Consider the following 23,667-nt stretch of genomic DNA (forward strand, 5'->3'; position numbering starts at 1 on the left):
TTGTTTCATCACCTATTTTCACCGTCTCTTTATTTTCTCCAATTCTTGTGGGTATTTTTTTCTCCTACTTCATCACCTCCATCATCCCTTTGCTAATGGTGTATCTTCTTACACTGCACGACTCTACTGTTTAATAATTATAGTATAGTATGTCTCATCTTCTCCTCTACTTCTTATGGTTTTTTACTAATCCCTCAAATTTATTGACAATGCCACTAGTTTCTTCACAAATCGGAAATCCTCCTCTTTTGGGTTTAGATTTTATGGTCTAGAGTTTGGGTTTAGGGTTTAGGGTATATGGTTTGGATACATGGTTGGGTTTAGGATTTGGGTTTAAGGTATATGGTTTGGGTTTAGGATATATGGTTTGGATATATGGTTTGGGTTTATGTTTAGGGTTTGGGTTTAGGGTATATGGTTTGGGTTTATGTTTAGGGTTTGGGTTTGGAGCTAGTATAGAAGATGAACCGTATACACTTCGTCGAACTATACTATTTGATAAACATAGAATAGTACACAACGATGTGTACTGTTACATCATCTCTATGTCTTGTCTTCCAGTAATGTCGACAATCATTGTTTCATCACCTATTCTCACTGTATCTTATTTTTCTCCAATTCTTGTGGGTATATTTTCTCCTACTTCATCACCTCCATCATTCTTTGCTAATGGTGTATCCTCTTACATTGGACGACTTTACTATTTAATGATTGTAGTATAGTATGTCTCATCTTTTACTCTACTTCTTATGGAGTTTTTTTACTAATCCCTCAAATTTATTGACAATGCCACTAGCTTCTTCACAAATCGGAAATCCTCCTTCTTTGGATTTATGGTTTATGGTTTGAGTTTAGGGTTTAGGATATATGGTTTGAGTTTAGGGATTAGAGTTTAGGGTTTAGTGTGTTCTATTCTATTGTATTATGTTAATGTATTTCATTCTATTGTAAAATTGAATAATAGAAATATAAGTGTAAACTAACTAAATATATAATCTTTTGTGATATTGGTATCGATTTTTTTCTACACTATTTTAAAAATAGTATAGTATAGTATAGTTAGTTAATTGTGCACAATGCATCAAGCAAACAGTCACGCGCGTAGAATGAGTTTCTTGTCCACTTTTGTGCTAAACAGACACACTTCCCCATAAAAATCATACATCGTTACTTCTTTGATTTTTTTGATTATTATGAATATAGAGCAAATTGACCCTAAAATTAACCTATTCTTAAATTTACTTAGTATATATAAACGTTTTTTCCACCTGCAAAAATTAAAATATTAACATATTTCACCCCTGGTGCGTGCTATATAGAGAGAGACCGCGTTATACTTTTCCTTCGCAGCTTCACACTTGATACGAAAAATGACAGTAGTAGTTCTGATCTCGTCAAGCATTGTTCGACCCGTAAACACCAGCCCATCGGGTCAAACTAAGATCCATCTTACTCCATTTGATCTCACTAATCTTCACATCGACTATCCTCAAAGAGGTCTTCTCTTTCCCAAACCCAATCCTGACTTCCACCTCATCTCTCGGCTAAAGGCTTCTCTCACTCTAGCCTTGGAGATATACTTCCCTTTAGCTGGTCGTCTTGCAAGAGTTGAGAATCTTGAAGACAACACGGTGTCGTTTTTCATAGACTGCGATGGCTCTGGAGCAAGGTTTCACCACGCCGAAGCTAAAACCATCTCGGTGAGCGACCTTATTCAACCTGGTGGTTCTGTTCCTGATTTCACAAAGTACTTCTTCCCCGCTGACGATTTCAAGAGCAGCGACGGAGTTACGGAGCCCTTGCTTGTCGTACAAGTCACCGAGATGAAAGACGGTGTCTTTATCAGTTACTGTTACAACCACTTGGTGGCGGACGGTGTTTCCATGTGGGGTTTCATCAACACATGGTCCAAGATTTGCTCGAGTGGCACAATCTCCGGACACAAGCCTCTCGTTCTCAAAAGATGGTTCCTGGAGGGGATCAGTTACCCTATCCATATCCCTGTTTCAGAGGCGGAGAGGCCACCACCAAGCCGCGAACTTTCTTCGGAGTTGCCCGTTACAAAAGATTGGGTTTTTCATTTCACAAAGAAGAATATTTCAGATCTTAAAGCTACAGCCAACCGCGAGGTTGGCTCAAGTGACATAACCATCTCTTCTCTTCAAGCGGTTACGGCTCATATGTGGCGGTCAATCATCAGACACAGTGGCCTAAGCGGAGAAGGAGAGGCGCGTTGCAAAGTTGTGGTGGACGTAAGGCGGAGGGTAAACCCTCCACTTGAGAAAGATTGTTTTGGGAATATGATATATATTCAACCAGCCATAGCCACCGTGGAAGAGCTGCTTAATCGTGGCTTGGGTTGGGGTGCCCTGCAAATAAATAAATTAGTGAACTCGCAAACGAATGAAAACTGTAAAACGTTTGCAGAGGATTGGGCGAGAAATGTGAAGAACCTCAAAAGAGGTGTTGGGAGTAGAATAGTTGGTGATTCTGTACTTGTCGCTAGCTCTCCCCGGTTCGAGGTGTATAACAACGATTTTGGTTGGGGGAAACCGGTTGCAGTTCGAGCTGGACCGGGAAATGATATCAATGGCAAACTTGTACTTTTTCCGGGAATAGATGAAGGAAGTATTGATGTTCAGACAACACTATGGTCTCATGTACTAGTGAATCTACTAGCTGATGTTGAATTTTTAGAGCATGTGACTACTATGGTCTGATAGCGAATCTTCTAGGCGACCCTACAGTCTGATGTATGATTGGTTTCCTTGGTGTATAAAATAAAATATTCAAAGAAAAAAAAAGTTGAATGCGACATGCTTTTTCTTCTAATAAATGTATTTCTTTAAAGATCTACAAGCACACTTAAAATCAACAAATAATGTGTATAAATCAGAAACGAAACCAATAATACATCATATAACAACCGCTTGTAATGCTTGAACGGTACACATCACCATTCGCTCAAAAGCTTGAAAATTTTACCGTAGCATTTACATAACCTTAAAGATCAAAGCCATATCACATGGCGTCATTGACGTGAGATGTCCGCCAACGACGCACATGCTGGCAAAGTAAGTAGCCAAAAACGACAAAAACGATTTGTTTGATCAGACCATAGCGTTGTAGAAAACGACCATAGTAGATTCACTAGTACATCAGACCATATATGATATGATTGGTTTAGACCTTAAGTATTTGTTGGTAATTTATCTTGCTTTTATCTCGATTCAGTTCTTAGAATATTCAAGTTATCTGTCGATTCGTTTCGTTTACTCGTTTGTAGGTGATCAAAGCGAAAAGTAAATGCACAACAAGATTGTTCACCCGGACTTCGTTTCCTACTGTCCGGGGAGGGAATCGGAATCCCTCAAGCTTCACTATAATCAGAATCAAGTTCCGGTAACAATGATACAACTCGATCTACGTCACAATGGAGAAGTCGAGTTGATGTTACCTCCGAAATACACCCCAGGTAATCGGATCCTGCTGTGGCGACGTCACCGGAGACACTCCGACTCCGTTCCCGATCGATCGCCTCAGGTAGACCTTGCTCTCTCTGATTATCTCTTTGTGAAGCTCTCTCTTGCTCTGATCTCTCTGTTTTGATCAGATCACCGCGAAGAAGACGAAGTGGCCGTTACGGTTGTTATAACAACCTGACTTTGCCATCTGCGTGTATGGGCTTAAGTGAAGCGAAGCCCATCTCGACACCTTCTCTTCTCCGCAAGTCTGAAGTCGAAGCCCACATTGAGGAGTCCCAACTTACGAATGCTGAAGACCAAAGCCCACAAATCTCCACCTCTTTGGTTTTCAGATCTGTCGAGAAAGCCCTAGACAACCTTGTCGCTTTCTCTCTCTCTTGTTCTTTCTGATGCGATCTCGTCGCCTCCGTCGAAATCGAAACCTTTTTTTTCTTTCTTTTCAGATCAGTGAAACCCATCTCTGTTTCCCCAGTAGACCACTCTCCCTTTCTCCTGTATCATCAATCCAGCTGAGAACCTGATTTACATCTCCCAAACTTCATCGAAGACTCCACCAAAACCTCAAAACCACTCTTGCATGTAACACACACAAACACCGAACCTCAACAAAAGCATGAAGCATCTACTCGAGTCAACTGATACAGCCTCAGACTTTACTCCATACGCGAACTCAGATAAGATCCCTGACCTTTCTCCTTTCCGATGAATACTGAACCTGACTCCTCAGCTAACCTCTCTGTTGAACTGCAAACCAAAACTCATCATCCTTTCGTTTTTTACAGATCCCAAAGATGACTCCACCTGAAATGCATAACCTCGAGGTCTCCTTGTTATGACCTCTACGTCTCAACAGGTAACTCCTACTTCGCATCTTTATGATTCTTCAGTAACAGGCTGAAGAACTAACTCAACCTCTCCTTTTTTATTGTTTTGCGAGATCACCACGGAGCTACCTGGAGACGAGTCGTGCTTCTCAGCACACGTTCAGAACCCCACAGCAGAAGTCGAACTTAGTGCCAGGTACACACTTAGTTAGGAAATCTGCCGGGTTCTTAGAAGTATGAATCTTCGCTAGATTGACGATCTTCTTAGCAACAATGTCTCTGATGAAATTGAACTGAGTGTCCATATGCTTTGTCCTTTCGTGATGCACTGCATTCTTAGATAGAGAAATTGCGCTTTGTGAATCACAGTGTATCCTTACACTGTCTTGCTTGTATCCCAACTCAGACACAAAACCCCTTAGCCAAATAGCCTCTTTAACTGCTAAGGTCAGAGCCATATACTCAGCTTCGGTGGTTGAGAGCGCCACTACTGACTGTAAACCTGACTTCCAGGACACAGTGTTGCCTCCCACTTGAAACACAATTCCCGAAACTGATCTTCGTTTATCTAGATCTGTAGCATAGTCTGAATCCGAGAAACCCTCCACCTTAAACTCTGTAGATTTCTTGAACGTAAGACACTTTTCATAGGCTCCTGCTACATACCTAAACACCCACTTCACTGCTTCCCAATGATCTCTGCTAGGGTGTGTCATGAAACGACTGATCAATCCTACTGCAAACCCGAGATCAGGTCGTGACCCAACCATAGCATACATCAAGCTGCCAACTGCGCTTGCATATGGCACATCCTTCATCAACTCATACTCATCAGCTCTTTCCTTAGGATGTAGACTTTTTAACTTGAAATGAGATGCCGTAGGAGTAATCACTGACTTCGCTTCTAACATACCAAATGTCTTCAAAACCTTCTCGAGATACTTGGATTGCGATAGCTTTAGAATCCCATTCTTCCTATCACGAGTAATATCCATCCCAAGAATCCTTGAAGCTTTTCCCAAATCCTTCATTTCAAACTTTCCACTCAAACTATTCTTTAGAGCTTTGATCGTAGGTTTATCCCCTGAAGCAATCAACATGTCATCTACATACAACAGTAGGTAAATAGCCTTAGGTGTATCCACGTCTTTCATGTACACACACGAATCATACTCGCTTCTGACAAACTTTAGCTCCATCATGAATCCATGAAACTTTAAATTCCACTGCCTCGGTGATTGCTTTAGTCCATATAGAGATTTCCTCAACAAACACACCTTGTTCTCATCCCCTTTCTTGATAAACCCTTCTGGCTGTTCCATGAGAATTCTCTCATCGAGATCTCCATGTAAAAAAGCTGTTTTCACATCCATCTACTCTAACTCATAGTCAAAATTCACCACTAGAGATAGAATCATTCTGATAGAAACATGCTTCACAACGGGTGAGAAAATCTCATTATAATCTACATCTTCTTTCTGTGAATAGCCTTTAGCAACAACTCTGCCCTTGTAGCGTGGGTCTTCAACTCCTGGGATACCAGGTTTTAACTTGAAGATCCATCTACACCCGATCAGCTTCTGATCCTTAGGTCTCTCAATCAGATCCCACGTCCTATTCTTCTCAAGTGATACCATTTCTTCCATAGCTGCATTATGCCAGAACTTTCTTTCTTTAGTTCTCATAGCCTCTGCATAAGTTCTAGGTTCCTCGATCTCAAGCTCTTCAGCAGCACTTAATGCATATGCTACTAAATTAGCATCATCAAACCTCGACGGTGCCCTGACATTCTGTCTCCTGCTCCTGTCTCTAGCCAGTACATAGCCATCCAAAGAAGTATCCCCTGAACTGACCATGATACCCGTGCCAAGTTCTGAATCTGAACCCCCATCTGAACTCACTGTACCCTGAGAACCTTCACTGTCTGAATCATCTGAATAGTCTGACACTGCTTCACCTGAAGTAGAAGCCCCTTCTTCATTTCCCTTAGGAGTAGGACCAAGAATCAATTCATCACTGAATGAAACTTTCTTTTTCATCTTCCTATCTCCCTTTGTTTCTTCAAGTGTAGATTCAGCGTTAGCCTTTTTTGCTTCTAAAGTATCCTTGTATACTTCCTGCTCATGAAACACCACGTTTCTGCTTGTAGTACACTGTCCATCATCTTCTATCCAAACCCTGTAGCCTTTGACTCCAAAAGGGTAACCAACAAACACACCTTTTACAGCCCTAGGACGTGTCTTCTCTTGTATCTTGTGTACAAACGCAGAACATCCAAACCTTCTGAGATTTGACAAGTCAACCTTTCCACCTGTCCACCTCTCTTCTGGAATGTCAAACCCAATGCTAGACCCTGGAGTTCGGTTTATCACATATACTGCGGTTGATGTAGCCTCTGCCCAAAACTCAGATCCCAGACCTGTTTCTGAAAGCATGCTCCTTACCTTATCCATTATAGTCCGATTCATGCGCTCAGAAACTCCATTCTGCTGCGGCGTGTAGGTGCACGTACGATGGCGCTTAACTCCTGAATCTTTGCACAACTTGTCAAACTTGTAGTTGCAGAACTCTAAGCCATTGTCTGTTCTCAGACACTTGATCTTCTTTCCTGTTTGATTCTCAACCGCTGTTTTCCACTCTTTGAAGCAATCAAATGCCCCATCTTTAGTCTTTAGGAAATAAACCCAAACCTTCTTAGAGTAGTCATCGATGAAACTCACGAAATACTTGCAACCACCCAGACTCTCTGGAGTAGACGGTGAACCCCACAAATCTGAATGGACGTAGTCTAAAACTCCCTTCGTTGTGTGTTTAGCTTCCTTGAAACTTTGTTTATGAGACTTTCCAAGTACACAACTCTCACAGAATTTTAAATCGTTTACTTCCTTGATTTGCAGGTAGCCTCTCTTTATCAAGATGTTCATATTTTCGACGCTCATGTGCCCAAGCCTGGAGTGCCAAATGTCTACCATGTTGGGCTCTGCCTTTCCAAGATTAACTTCAGCTTTGATAACAGTACCTCGAAGGTAATACAAACCATCTTGATAGTTGCCTGATATTACTTTCTCACCATCTTTAAAGAAATTAACTCTGTAATCTCCACCTTCGTAGGTACACCCAGCCTTCTCAAGCATACCGTATGATATCAAATTTCTGCTCATCTGCGGCATGTATCTGACATCAGTAAGTATGACCTGTACTCCTTCTGCATTTCTGATTTTAATATTCTCCGTTCCTTTTACTTCACATTGAGTATTGTTAGCCATTAGAACCTTTCCACCATCCATGTCCTTATAGACGTATAGGACATCACGTTGTGGCGTAATGTGAAATGAGCATCCTGAGTCTAGAACCCACTCCTTCTTAGAATCATTAGTGCTTACAGTTAGAACTAGTGGCTGTCTCCGTGCTGAAACTGAATTTGCTGAGTCATTAGAGTCTTGAGACTTATTTTGTCTCTGAGGACACTCACGCTTCCAATGACCCTCTTTCTTGCAGATGAAGCAAGCCGTTTTACCATCTTTGTTTGCTCTTGGCTTGGACTGTGACCGTGGACCTCGAGACTTTGACCTGCCTCTACCAGACTGACCATTTCCGTTTCCTCGATCATTCCTTCAACTAGATCTTCCACGCGACTCAACATACAACCCTTCATTCGACTTACCAGTCTTTCCCACAAGACCCTTCTGTTTCAGCTCTATCTCCTTGGCATATGCTGAAGAGACGACTTCTCTCACTGTGAGTGTGTCTCTTCCTGTTCCATACTTCAGTATATGGACTAGAGCCTCATACTGCGGTGGCAATCCTGTAAGTAACTGAATCGCTTGATCTTCATCACTTATGTTTATGTTGAGACTGGCTAAGTCGCTTATTAGCTTTAGAAAACCATCCATGTTTTCCTCAACACTTTTAGACTCATCCATTTTGAAACTTGCAAACTGTTGTTTCAAATAGATCCGATTGGGTAGAGTCTTAGTTTGATAATCGCGCTCTAAGGCTTTCCACATTGCATAAGCTGTAGGCTCATGCATCACCTTCCGCAGGATCATATCGCTGAGACAGGTTCCCATAAGATTCTTAACTCTTGTATCTTTGGCAACCTTTGCAGGATCAAGAACTGGATCAGCACCTTCTTCCAGTTTCTCTGACGTCTTGAAGAGAGTAGCTCCTTCCTCAAGAACTGAACCAATTCCCTGTATCTCAAGCTGGCCAAGGAGCTTATACTTCCACATCCCAAAGTCTCCCTTTCCGTCAAACTTATCGATCTGAAACCGACCCCGCGTAGGATCCATCTCAACCTTATCCTTATCCTTCTCCATATGATCCCTTCCTCAATCAACAGATCCACCTGAATCAAGAAACCTCAAGCAAGCAAACCACAGCTCTGATACCACTTGTTGGTAATTTATCTTGCTTTTATCTCGATTCAGTTCTTAGAATATTCAAGTTATCTGTCGATTCGTTTCGTTTACTCGTTTGTAGGTGATCAAAGCGAAAAGTAAATGCACAACAAGATTGTTCACCCGGACTTCGTTTCCTACTGTCCGGGGAGGGAATCGGAATCCCTCAAGCTTCACTATAATCAGAATCAAGTTCCGGTAACAATGATACAACTCGATCTACGTCACAATGGAGAAGTCGAGTTGATGTTACCTCCGAAATACACCCCAGGTAATCGGATCCTGCTGTGGCGACGTCACCGGAGACACTCCGACTCCGTTCCCGATCGATCGCCTCAGGTAGACCTTGCTCTCTCTGATTATCTCTTCGTGAAGCTCTCTCTGTGCTCTGATCTCTCTGTTTTGATCAGATCACCACGAAGAAGACGAAGTGGCCGTTACGGTTGTTATAACAACCTGACTTTGCCATCTGCGTGTATGGGCTTAAGTGAAGCGAAGCCCATCTCGACACCTTCTCTTCTCCGCAAGTCTGAAGTCGAAGCCCACATTGAGGAGGCCCAACTTACGAATGCTGAAGACCAAAGCCCACAGTATTGATGTTCAGACCTAAAGTTTGAACATATTAGCTGGCTAGCAGTAAGTAGCCAAAAACGACAAAAACGATTGGTTTGATATGTACCAGTGAATCTACTAGGCGAGATATCGTGTGATGTATGATTGGTTTCGTGAAGTAATAAAATAGTTGAATGCGACATACTTATTCTCCAAACGCATCTACTGATAGCACATAAAACATCAACACATTATAGACAGCGCCGGTCCATACCTAAAGGAGGCCCTACTCAAGATTTATTTATTTTACTTCACTCAAAATTATAATTTTTATATCATATATTCTTATTCTTGTATAAAAGATAGATGAAGTTGTTCAAAAAAAAAGTATAAAAGATAGATGAAAATAGTAATGATGATTTTTACTAGATAATGTATTATGTCATATAGCATATAATAGTTTATTTACAGTAATTTATGTGTAATTTAATTGTCTTGACAAAAAAAAGTAATTTAATTGTGAATATGTTGATCTTTTATGTTTATCAATTTAGAACTCTGAAAATCTTAACCTTATGTTTCAAAAAATAGACGAATACAACCATCAGTTTTCTCAATGAAACTAACTTCAGCATTATAATTTTTCTCAAAAAAACTAATATTAGCATATTACATTTATTGAAGCATACCTATATTTGTTGACAAAAAAAAAGTTTATGACATTTATAAATCAAAACCTAGACCATGACATTAAAAGCCCATAAATATAATTTAAATCCTACTAAAACCTAAAATGAGATTGGGCCTACGACTGATTTAGTGATCCAATAGGTCAAAATTTATATCCAGCAAAGAAATAATTTAATGTAAGTTTGTTTTTTTCTTAACTGCCCTGCCGTTTATAAAAGTTGGGCCCTACGCGGCCGCTTACCCTGCTTACGCCGTGAGCCGGGCCTGATTATAGAGCAGAAACTAATATATTGATGGAGATTCAGAAGCTATATAACTTAAAAATCAAGGGTTTGATCTATAGATGGGTAACGTGTTCTCAAAGTTTAGTTTGAAAACAAGATAAAGCCGCGAATACTTTTCGCAGTGCTCGAAAGCTTTTAAGACCTTCTAAACTTTATTAATCAAAATTCAAAAGGTATCGATTACATGATCTAAAGCTTGCTATTTAAACTACTTCTAAAAAAGCCATGACCTAGCTAATGCGGAAAGGAAATTTAACTTTTTCTAATCCTATAATAAAAAGGAAAACCAAAACGTAAGAGGCCGACGTAGTACGAGGCCCATGGTGATGACGGTGTTTTGCATCAGGTTCCCTCAGATGGTGGAAGATTCGTCCACAAATCTGAGGCCTCGTTATCGCCATGAAAATGTGAAAGATGCTTGACGTTGAAGACATCATATGTCAGTAAGCTAGATTACCAAGGGAACGATTAGTCATTTCAGTCTGGCCGTCCGTTTGTGGGTGATAAGTGGAGCTCATATCAAGCTTAGTACCCAAAAATTTCTAAAGAGAACGCCAAAAGTGACTAAGAAATCGAGTATCTCTGTCTGAAACAATTAACGAAGGTAACCCGTGTAGACGATAGATTTCGCGAAAGAAAAGAACAGCCACAATAACCGCGTCTGTCATCTTTTTACAAGCCACAAAATGTTTTTACTTTTTGAAAATCTATCGACTACCACAAAGATAGAATCATGACCTTTCTGTGTTCGTGGTAAGCCTAAAACGAAATTCATATTTACTTCCGTCCATGGTTGTGTGGGAACTGGAAGAGGGAAGTAGAGACCTGCGTTGGTCGCTCTCTCTTTCGCGTGTTGGCAGATTCTGCAGCGAGCCACAAAACGCTCAACATCTCGACGAAGCGTAGGCCAGAAGTAAGACGACGCCACTAGCTGGAGGGTGAGATCTCTACCAATATGCCCCTCATTGTGTAGCTCACTGATGATCTGCAGACAGAGACTACACTCAGGAACGCATAAACTTAGGCCCTTAAACACTAAGCCATCAAGTAATGTATAGTCACTATTAATACCTGAGTTGCAAGTCAGTATAAAATATTTACTTCTAATTAGACATATACTTTATTTGCACATAAAGATAAAATACAAAAATAATATTGGTTATTTTTCAAATATTACTCAAAATTTCGAATCAACTCTAAAAGTAATCATGGTTTTTTTAAACTTTATTTTGTCCTATTCATTCTAAAAGTTTGAGTTATTCACAAAAATGCAATTTTTTTGTTTTTTGAAAATGACTTTTTTACCTTATCATCATCATATTCACCAAATATTAGATTATCACATTTATATAATCATAGATAAACTACCAAAAGGAAATAATATTAAAAATATAAAGCTTTTCTTTAGTTTTATTCATTTAACCGTAGTTTATTTAATATCATGTAAAATATTAATAAATTTAAAAATGCTGACAAATATTTATAATACATAAGCCGCACATTTAAACAGAAAAAGGAACAATTATGGCTCTAAAAATTACTTTAAAAAATAGTTTTGTCAAAATATAATAAAAACAAATTATTTCCAAGATCATTTGCTGTGATTTTATCTTGCATCTTCCATTGTGAAGGCATGAAGTGAATAAGTTTCTCAACATTCTGCTTCCTAGGACTAAGAACCTTTCCAATGAGAGACATACTAGGACTAAGAACCTTTCCAATGAGAGACATACGATACTCTCTTATTGTGTGGGAGTCTTCTTGATCATCCAGCTGGATTGGACCGTCATGATCCTCATAGAGGATTCCTTTCCCCTTGATGTCTGCCCTATGAGTAGATCTGAGATGATGGAATGAGCCCATACAAAGATATGGTTCTTAAACACACACAATGGATCACAAGCTCTCCTGTTAGCCAATGGAATCAATACTGGAGGGAAGAGAAAGGTGATACAATCATCAGCCAGGTTCAAGTTTTTCATGATGGGTAATCTGGCATGCACGATCTTCTGAGCTTAAAAGGTCTGTGTCTCTAAATGGGTGTTTACTTCGGCTTGTTTGTGGCACAATAACATATTGCTCTTTCTGGTCCAAACTCTGTTTGGTTATAGTATAAAATACTGTTGTTAAAGTTATGATGTCTGGTTTTTTTTTTTTGATAATGCAGGGGTTCCTCACTTACGTGAGTCATTCTCCCGGATCCGGTCAGGCAGCGGTCCACTTCACCCGGGAGGGCTGTATCTGGACTGGGGAGAAGGCCCAACACCCAGTACCGCATTTAATGACATGGAAAGTAGTTCGTCTCCGGCTAGCGTCGAATCCGGGAGCATGACAATTGACCCCCAAGATTCTAACCAGTAGAGCTACCTCGTCCCGTCATGATGTCTGATTTGTTCGTAGCAGATTCAAGTTCCAAGAAATCTATCTATATAAAGCAAAAATAAATCATTTAGGGATCATATTATTTAATAGTATAACTTTTTTTTGTAAACTTAATATAGTATAACTTTATTCAGAAGATAAAAGTTGTTTATATGCATGCATCAAGCCAATAATGAAGATACTTAATTCAATATGCCTTTGTAGTTTCTTACTGAAAAAAAAATCTAGTGAGATTAAAATAACAACTTTATCAAATAGAAGAAGATCGAACTAGCTTTTTTTTTTTTGTTAAATAAGATCGAACTAGCTAACATACATTTACATAGCTAATTTTGTGTTCTTCCGATTTTTAATGATACCCTTGGAAAAGCTGTATAGACAATCTAAACTATTAAAACAGAAGTACAAATAAATTTTGACCCTAATTTTTTCTCAATAATTACATTCTCATGCCACTGGAATTAAAATACTATCCTTTAATATTTTTTCTACCTAATTCTCATAGTTCGCAAGCCTTTAAATTCGAGGATTTTGTTAGTAATAATAGTTGATACTGTTTTCGGCTTAATGCTTATTATGGCCCAGATTTTTGGCCAACTAATTTATCGTTACATTGCAAATTAACTATAACGTGATTAATAACCAAATTAATTCTCATCTCAGTATTGTCTACATAATCATATCATATCTATTCAAAATTTAATTATATCTATCTATACTATTGAAACTGAAATACAAATTAGTTTTGTTAATAAACATAGATATCTATTTTAAAAAAGTTTGTTTAGAAATATAAATAGCAGTTTAAAAAATAGATTTGTTTGGAAACATGAATAGCAGTAAAAAAATATAATGTTATTTAGAAATATAGATATCAGTATATTAAAAAGTAATGGGTTTATGTTATTAATAAAAATTGTAAGTCCATTATATTATGAAAAATTATCTATTTAGGTCAGCTTTAAAATATACGAAAATTGACTTATCTAATTACCTAAAAATATGTTTTGTCTAAAATAATCATAAAATAAAATTTATATACATATTCCAAATAAAAATATTAATTAAAAATTGATTTGTATCAAAAAACTAATTTAAAATATGCATATATTTAAAATTTTATTTTAACTAAAATATTTTCCAATAACAATTATTAAAAAATGTTTTCAATATATATAAGAAAAATGCGATAAAAAGCCCAATTCCATATACCAACTTAAATTATGGTTTTCATATTTCATATTAAATTTTAAAATATAATATATGTGATTATTTATATGATGGTACATATAAAATATTCGTAGTTATATGATTACTTAAATGATTGCATGTATAAAATACGATTAATTATACGATGACATATATATGATATACAATAATGATTAGGGATAGGCGTTCAGGTTTCCATTCGAGTTTGCTTCGGATCTGTTTGGGTTTCGGATTTTTGCTGTCAAAAATTTCAGCCTCATTCAGATATTTTTAAGTTTCGGTTCGAATTTTATTCATATCTTTGCGGGTTCAGTTCGAGTTTGGATAAGCTATTTATTTTTTTCAAATTTTAAAATTCATTATATATTTTAAATTTCTCAAAATCTATAAATAAAATAATATATTACATATAAATTTGAATAACATATGTCAAAATACCTAAACTTAACATATAAATTGGTTTGGTTTAAATATTTGGATCGAGAATCAATAACTATTTTAAATATTTCTGGTACTTTGAGTATACTTTAACTATTTTAGATATTTATTTTTTGACTATTTTTATATGTTTTCAAGTATTTAAACCAACCTAAAAGTATCATATATATTCTGGATGTTCTTATATTCATTAAATCTAAAAATAATCAATATATATAAGCATATAAATTATTTTCTGATACATTTGGGTATCCAAAATAATTTGGTTCGGATAAGATTCGGTTTTGGTTCTATAAATATAAAACTTTGAATAATTTGAATATTTAATTAATTTCAGTTCGAGCTTAGTACTACTTTTCCAGATTATGATGATCGGTTCGGTTCTTCAGATTTGGATTTTTTAATCCAGCTATAATATTGATAGGAGTAATAAATAGCAACATATTTTTGAAAATACACCCGTGCGGACGCACGGATTAAAATCAAGTAATATTTTATTATAAAAGCGAATACTATATATGGTGCATTACTTCTTCTCTATTAAAAGAGAAGTACAATTTTATCTACCATTAAAAAATCTTACTAAATCCATTTCATTAACTACATAATGTTTAATAAGAGTATTAGTAATAATAATTTTAGTTATAAATTTTAATTTTATTTTTAGTTATAACAAAATCGGTTGAGAAAATATCTGACAAAACCCTACTAAACTTTTTTATTTTTTTATTAAATAATACATTAATTAATTTTGTAATTAAGTAATATAATATTAGTATAAGTTTATATTAATTAAATTTTACTATAAATCAAAAAACAAAATAAAAAATATTTCTATTTTTATAAATTTATAAGTATAGTCTATATTATATTATAAAAGAGATATTATATAAATTAAATATGATAAATTATATTAAATTGGTAAATAACCTGTTTATTTTTTAAAATGTTTTAATTAAATAAATTATTATCTACCATTAAAGCGGGTTCAAATTTGTTAACCATGTCATGTTTATACTAATAAAGTTATTAACGTAGGTTAACATTTTTTCTACAACTATATATTTTCAAAAATCATATATTGAAGAATGTTTTTATTTGATTATTTCAAATTATGAAAACTAGAAAATATGATAACAATTAGTAAAAAATTAACTTGTATAAAAAATGTTTATATTTATAATGTAATAAGAAACCTAAACAATAAAATTAAAGAGTTGTACAATACGTAACACTAAGATATAAATCATATACTAAATGTTTTATGATAATGTCAAAGTTAAATATTTATAAAATGAAAAATATACCCCCACAAATGTGCGGGTTAAATTCTAGTTTATTTTTAAGGTACTGTTTTTTTTAAACCACTATTTTTAAGGTACTGATATTTGATAAACAAAAGGAGCTTTATATTTTCAGTGTTTTACTTTTAACATTTTATAGTTAAATTTATTAAATAGAGAAAAGTAATCGAAGATTCCTAATTTAATAATATACACATAATATATATATAGAATTTCAAATAATACTGAATTTGATTAGAACCAGATGGAATATCAGTTAGGCTGTTCCAAAGTATTCTTGTCACACGTTGGCTCAAAATCATACACTATACACTAATGCAACATGGACAAACTAAACAAGTACGAGTTTAAGACATGACTATGAATGAATACATGGCATACATTACCACTGTTGTTACACTGGAAACAAGATAGAAGATCTATTCAACTGATAAAACATAAGGCCTGAAAGCTGCTATATGTCTCATCGATCGGTGGTGATCAAAGTTAATTCACTTTAAAATGTTAAATATTGATATAACTATTACTCCCTCCGTTTCGATTTAAGTGTCGTTCCGGAGCAAAATTTTCGTTCCGGAGCATAATATACACATAATATATATATAGAATTTCAAATAATACTGAATTTGATTAGAACCAGATGGAATATCAGTTAGGCTGTTCCAAAAGTATTCTTGTCACACGTTGGCTCAAAATCATACACTATACACTAATGCAACATGGACAAACTAAACAAGTACGAGTTTAAGACATGACTATGAATGAATACATGGCATACATTACCACTGTTGTTACACTGGAAACAAGATAGAAGATCTATTCAACTGATAAAACATAAGGCCTGAAAGCTGCTATATGTCTCATCGATCGGTGGTGATCAAAGTTAATTCACTTTAAAATGTTAAATATTGATATAACTATTACTCCCTCCGTTTCGATTTAAGTGTCGTTCCGGAGCAAAATTTTCGTTTCAAAATAAGTGTCGTTTTAGGATTTTAATACAAAATTTATTAATAAGATTCTCTAGTTCATTTTTCTATTGGTTGAAATATGGTTAGATGTATATATAGGTCATTGTGTTTTTATTTTGGGAATATACAAAATCATATATTTTATTAATATGTGTGCATAATCCTAGAACGACAAATAAAATGAAACAGATGGAGTATATTTTACAGCCCAGGTCTGCCTTGTATAACCGTCCTAATATGATCGACATCGGGAAAATTAAATACGTTATTTAAGAGAATACTTGCATAGTTTCATAAAATTAAATTCCACACATCCCAAGACTTTTTTTTGATCTTCTTCATTCAAATTAGTAATAAATATGAAATACATTTTAAAAATGATCATCTAAGAATCTGTGCATTTCCAAGCATCTGGTGATGATCAGACCGCATGGTCCCACACCCTCCTTTTCCACCATATCCTCCACCAACACCAGGCTGTGCTGAAGCCATTCCTCCACCGTTAACCACCGCATGCTCCTCTAGCGACTGCACTTGCTTCTTGAGAAACTTAACGTAATGGATAGCCTCATCGAGCATCGAAGCAGTATCCATCTTGGTCCCGCCGGGAACAAGCCGTTGAAGAATCCGAATGCGTTCGCTTATTCTCTCCCTCCGATGTCGAGCCGCCACGCTCTGTGGATCTTTAGAGATCCTCACGTTCTTCCTCTTCGGTGGCTTCACAGATTCCGGATCAATATGTATCGGTTGCATCACGGCTATTCGAAAGATCATCTCTCGCATCGCCGCCATGTTAGCGTTATCGCCTCCTCCTCCTCTTTTGTCCGGGAGAGATGATGAAGTGGAAGGGGCATACCGGAAACTTAAACCGGATTGGTGGTGGTGGTGAGTGAGGTTTGGGTCAAGTAGTGGGAGATGAGTATGGTTGGGGTTGAAGAAGAACGGGTGAGTGCTGGATTCGGAGAGCATCATGATGTTATGGGAATTAGGGTTAGGGTTTGTGTTAGAGAACTGATCAGGAAGCTTCTCCATTTGCTGCATCATCATGTTCATTAGCATGTCGGAGTTATCCATTATCTTCTTCTTTTGTTTGGAATTTATAGGTTTCTTTTTTATTTGAGAGATATATGGAGAAGCTGGTGCGGTATGGAGAAAGAAGAAGAAGAAGAAGAAGAATCTGACAAAGCTTGAAAGTTTGTTTCTCTGAATCACAGAAGACGTGTGATGATGGAATAGATATGGAGAGTTATGTGTGAAAATGCAAACTGCTACTGCCAATCAGACATTCAGCAATATAACAGGAAGTGAAGGATATATATAGCAGTTTGGGACCCATTCTTATTCACTTAACTTATTTTTCCATACAATATAAAAATGTGTAAATTATTATATACATTATGCAGACTATGTGACAACAAAGATTGTTTCCTTTACTTCTATTTTCACCCTACTAAAGTTTTACACACATGCAAATATATGTATTTATACTAGCTAGCTGTTGAAATATTTTAGAAATTTTCTTGAGTAGTTCTAAATTATTTTTATCACAAAATAGTTTCCAAAGGAGAAAATAATCAAAATAATATTTATTAAAAAATTAAAGACACATATATCCTTAGGATTAACTGGTCAAAGATTTAGGGTTTAAATTGTTGGGGATGGGGTTTAGTATATAAAATTTAGGATAAGGGTATAAATATTTAAATAATGAAATTAAAAACAATTATTAAAATACTTATTTATATAAATATATTATTCAATAAAATTGAAATACTTATTTATAGTAAATATATTTTCCATTGAAGGTAATTTAGTTTAATGAATTTTATTCTAGTCTTTTAGTGAGCTATTTTGGTTATAAAAATCAGTGTTTTATAGGAGATTTGCCCAAAGTGTTTCATTGATATATAAATTCTCCAACCATCCATGCACTGAATATTTTTTTTTTTTGGTCAAAATGTTACTGAATATTTATTTTGTGCGTGCCATTTAGTTTAACTGTAGAGAAATTTATAAATAATTTAGGGGAAAGTACATACATTATAAGCTATTTTTGCCTAAAATCAGTTGGTATTATATACTGACTTTTTCTCTCTAATATATATATATATATATATTATCCGGGCCGGACTCAATGGTATATAAGATGATTTTTTCAGTAACATGCATTTTATCAAATTTGAATGTAAATGTTGAAAAACTATAGTAATACAGACTACTTAACACAAAAAAAATAGTCCATTTTACTATGATTCATATTGACGGTCGACTGACAAAGAGATTTATCACTTGTCCTTATCTTTCCAACGAAATACACTGTAAAAAATCGGTGGGATGTTGGACCCACGAGTCGTGAACAAGGCTCTTCTGGACAAGGTGCATGGTACCGCTCTCACCATTCAGGAAGTCACCGTGAGTTAACCTATTTTTTTTTCTCAAAAAAAAAAAGTCACCGTGAGTTTTCTTATTTCCACAATTACATTTTTTTCTTTGGAAAATGTTTTTTAAAATAAATTATCTCAGTTCGAAATATTTTATTTTTTAATAATAACTTTTGAACTATAATGGGAAAGAGAGTAGTCGTGTCGTCTTTCTCATTTGTTTATCTTAAATTTTATACTATTATTTTTCTTTTGTTAAAACTTTATACTATTATCCTTTCCAAGAAAAAAAACTCTATACTATTACTTTTTGTACATACAGTAGTTGTTAAAAGCTACGTTCACATGAAATATGTCAGAAACAAGTGAACCCATCTGCTTCTCCGGGATCTGTTCAGGCGACGGCAAAATATTACCTTGAATTCATTTTTTTCCTCATTAAAACGCATATTTTGGTACTTGGATCCAATAATATTTTATGCGTGAAAATTTGAGGATATATATAACTGCTACGGAGTTAATGTTCTTTTTTAATAAGTTGGTATGCACAATCAGACCAAAACAAAAGAAGTGATTGGGTAGGTTACAGGAGATGTTTTTAGTTTTCATTTTTATTTATAATTTTAAAAACAATCAGTTATGTTTTATATAGGTTTTTAAAGTTACAGCAGAAAAAAAATAAAAATGTTTGTAAAATTTCTTTTCTTTTAAACAACATTATTTAAGTTGTAGAAAAAATATTGTTGTATCAATAAAATTTAAAACTACAAAATATAGACTTAAATTAAAAATTAGAAATTAAATTCTATAGAAAGTTTTCTACGGTTACATCATAACCATTCATCACCTAACTACTTTATATGTATCTGTCTCATAATAAGTACTCTCTCCATATATATTTGATCAAAAAAAAAGTACTCTCTCCATATTATTTAATTGATTTTTAAGAATTTTTTTTGTTTCAGTCTAAGTGATATTTCAAGTTTTTATGTAAAAATTAAATATAATTTGATGTATTTTACTATTTGCATTATGTAGTATGTATTTTTATTGGTTGAATTAACTGTAACTATTGATATTTTTAGATAAACGAGAAAGACTGAATAATTTTTTTATAATTTATTAATTGGTATGTAAAAACCTGAAAGTCCAATTATTGTGATAAATAGGGAGTATACTTTAAGGTTTTTGCATATAAATTAAAAAACTATTAAATTTTCTTTTTTTTACCTCTATTTAATACAATGAGATGAAAGTAAAGATAAAAATTAGAAAAAAAATTAATTTATGTATTGAAAACATAAAACGATATTTATAATGAAATAACTTTTAAAATCTAAAATACTCCCTCTGTTTTTTAAAGATGTATGTTTTAGGAATTTTTTTTGTTTCAAAAAGATGTATTTTTCATATTTTCGATGTAATTTTTGTCAACTAATTATGAATAATTGTGAATCTCAAAAACATTAATTGCATTTTTTGAAATTTTATTGGTTTAGAAATATAGGAAATATAAAATAACAAAAAACTATGCAATAATAAGTAAATTTTAATATGTTTTATTAAAAAGTGTGAAAATCTCAGAACATGTATTATTTAAAAACAGAGGGAGTAATACTTAATATGAAACTAAATAAGTAGTAGTAATAAACGGAAAAAAACTTATATGAAATGAAATAGCACTCTTGAAAGTTGAAATAACATTCTTGGACACAAAATTATTTTTTTGAATTGACTACCCGAAGTACGAAGAAAACGCTAAATGTGTGAAAAAGCCTCCTTAATCTATCAAACTATGTGAGTTTCGTTAAGAAGCTATACATATGTTCTAAAAGAATGTTGTCTATAATGAACACTATAGCTATAATAATCGAATCTCAGTAGCGTCGTGTGTTGGTGGTAATATGGCACCCTTATCAAGCTGATCGGCAGAGGACTTATTGCGATCTTCGTTTTTTAAACCATTTTCCTCGAGTTTACGTGACTAGAGTAAAAAAGTTAACGTGATCGTAGAGTAATTGTTGACAAAGAAAAAACATCAGAATTAATAAATGACCATTTCCTTATAAATGCATAAGTCCAAACCTCACTATCTTCAATCAAGATTAGTGTCTGTCTGTATTGGTAGAAAACACAATTTTTAATCTTGTCACATACTGAAAAATCACTCCTTTTCTGTACATTTACTACATTAACGAAGTATCCTTTTGTTTTTCTGTTAATTATATTGACGCTGAGTTCTTCATTATCCCTATAATTAGACCAAAATAGACAGACACAGTAAGTTGCTTCGGACTTGGGTTTACCCTCTTATGTTGACACTGAAACATGTAAGAAAACCAACACAAACGATGACGTTTCCCTGCCCTCACTTTATCAATTTTAAGAGAAGAAACCAGCTAGTATTTCCCTTTTTCACCTTTTTACTTCCGCAAAGTCACTGTAAGAATTAAACACTCTCCTTCCCACCGAATCTAAATCTCTTAACCAAGATTCGAAGTCTTGCTCGTACTTCTTTTTCTTTCTTCATCTCTCGGTGACTTTATTTTTCTAATTTTATTACTGACCCGGTTTCTGAAAAGTGGCCAGGTCATTCATGCCGTTACTGCTTGATAAATCCCGTTAAAATCGAATCTACAGAACATAGTTTGTATTACGTTACGGTTTTTATTAAAACCAAATCTACTATCAGATCTACAGAACATAGTTTGTATGAACAATTTATTTTGATAACTATGATAATCAACTGGTAACTTACATAACTGTAAAGCCCTTTCTCAAAAAAAAACTTGCATAACTGCAGAATAATGAAATAATGTCCTAAATCATTTCAGATTTTTGTATAGTTAGTGATACTACAAATTTATGACGCCTGTATATATACTAAGTCGATGGTCTAGTGGTTTCAGTGAAATTCTCACACACGACTGCTAGAGGTCACGAATTCGACTCTCTGTCAGTGAAATGGTATTGAAACTTCTCTACAAAAATCATGTCGCGGATGACCCACGAATTTATACAGCGCTAATAAAATTTTCCTAGATAGACTTTTTGGAGTGGGATCAATCACTATAAAAAGTTTACCCACAACAGTTTTTAACCACGTGTTAGTGGTCGGGTGGTAGCATAACATTCCAGTATTGCTAAACAAACTGAGTTCAAATTCGACTACATTCCGATATCCTTAACATGTGGCCACCGATAATTTAACATTCTTTCACTGAAAAGCGGTTTACCAGTTTTTTTTACTAAGTTCCAACGATTTAGTAATTTTACAATATTTTGCATTTACCAACAAAACTTCAATATAAATTGATCAGACAAAAGAAATATTGGCGTTGATTGTTTACAGCCGTTTACGACATAGATCTAAAACACAGTTATATGAAACCCTTTTCCAAAATGAAACTTACAAAGTAGATTTCATAGCAATCTAGGCTGTAGTATATTGTAGTACTGACGCTCTTATTTGGTTGAGTATGGGCACAGTGTTAAAATAACAAACATTGGGATCTTCGAAGCAAATAGCATAAAATTCTAAATATTTATTTTAGTAATTGAATAAAACGATTGGGGTAGGTTGCCTCCTAAGGCAAGGTAGTGATACAGCTGTGTTCATGTCCCAAGCATCATCTATCCTCGTTGCTCCTTATTAACACCACAATTTACATTACGATCAATCACGATTTTCCGACAAAACTAAAATATTTAATCGTTAAAAATGAATAGTACCCAAGAAACCGCACAAAACTCCCAATATTACAGCTGATAGTTTCTGATGATTATGATATCCTTATCTCTTCTCGAGCATTACTATAACATTGATATTAGGTTTTATAATCACCTTCTTGCAGTATCTTACATTTCTTGAACAAGTGCTCTGTATTCTCCTGACACATTTCTATCTTCTTCTCTCTTTTTTAATTATTATATTGTTCATGTATGAAAAAGATAGATATGAATTAATTCGCATTATCTTTTCTTCAATGCTCTTTTTAAAGAAAAATAATGTCTCTCCAATCTTTCTTTTTATTCGGATAAATTCTCATCTTCTCTGTGACAGGATAAAGTTCATGCACCCCTCTTTAATTATTGCTATTATTATTATTATTATTATTATTATTATTATTATTATTATTATTATTATTATTATTATTATTATTACTACTACTACTATTATTACAGTTATGTTATTCTACTTAAATATTTAACTATTTCGGAGGTTTTCTTAAAATGCTATTTTCTTCAAATTTCTATACAAACTTTTGTACGAATACTCACCACACCAGCTTTAGGGGTGTCAAAATGAGCTAGCTCGCTCAGCTCAGCTCAGCTCATAGTAAGCTCGGCTCTTTCATGAGTTAGCTCAGATCAGCTCATTTATTATATGAGCTTCAATATGTAAACTCGTATTCGGATCATCTAGATCATGAGTTAAATGAGCTAACTCGTGATCTAACACAAAATAATTATAACTATATTAAATTAAACATCGATAAAATTATTTCTATAGTATTATTCAAAATTTAATAAAACTATTAATCATAAATAACTTACCGTGAGTTCTGAGTTACGATAAGCAAAGTGAGAGGAGACGTATGTCAAATTTGAGATCAATGAAATTTGTGAGAGAGATGATATGGTTAACGTGAGTTTATATAGAAGATTTTGATAATTTCTAAACAGGATAGTCTCTTTTTTCTTTCTTCGGAAAAAGTATAGATAACTTTTAAAAGTTTTACTCCTA

At 34.6% G+C, this 23,667-nt stretch overlaps 3 protein-coding genes across 3 annotated transcripts; 1 reads left to right on the top strand and 2 right to left on the bottom strand.

Annotated features, from left to right (window-relative positions):
* The first annotated feature begins 1,298 nt into the window (after positions 1-1,298).
* Positions 1,299-2,815, top strand: LOC108842099 (uncharacterized acetyltransferase At3g50280-like). The gene has a single exon (XM_018614911.2). It carries the CDS (start codon positions 1,371-1,373, stop codon positions 2,718-2,720), a length of 1,350 nt encoding a protein of 449 aa, XP_018470413.2. The 5' UTR covers positions 1,299-1,370; the 3' UTR covers positions 2,721-2,815.
* Positions 2,816-10,777: 7,962 nt separating this feature from the next.
* LOC130508589 (uncharacterized) lies at positions 10,778-12,098 on the bottom strand. The gene is made up of 3 exons (XM_057004169.1): positions 11,916-12,098; positions 11,017-11,220; positions 10,778-10,903 (listed from the first exon to the last, which is right to left on the bottom strand). The coding sequence occupies exons 1-3, from the start codon at positions 12,096-12,098 to the stop codon at positions 10,778-10,780; spliced, it is 513 nt and encodes a 170-aa protein (XP_056860149.1).
* Positions 12,099-16,740: 4,642 nt separating this feature from the next.
* LOC108841049 (transcription factor HEC2) lies at positions 16,741-17,837 on the bottom strand. Its single transcript, XM_018613834.2, has one exon. The coding sequence runs from the start codon at positions 17,611-17,613 to the stop codon at positions 16,921-16,923; it is 693 nt and encodes a 230-aa protein (XP_018469336.1). The 5' UTR covers positions 17,614-17,837; the 3' UTR covers positions 16,741-16,920.
* Positions 17,838-23,667: the final 5,830 nt, after the last annotated feature.

Source organism: Raphanus sativus, chromosome 2 (assembly GCF_000801105.2).
Source record: "Raphanus sativus cultivar WK10039 chromosome 2, ASM80110v3, whole genome shotgun sequence".
NCBI classification, from domain to species: Eukaryota; Viridiplantae; Streptophyta; class Magnoliopsida; order Brassicales; family Brassicaceae; genus Raphanus; species Raphanus sativus.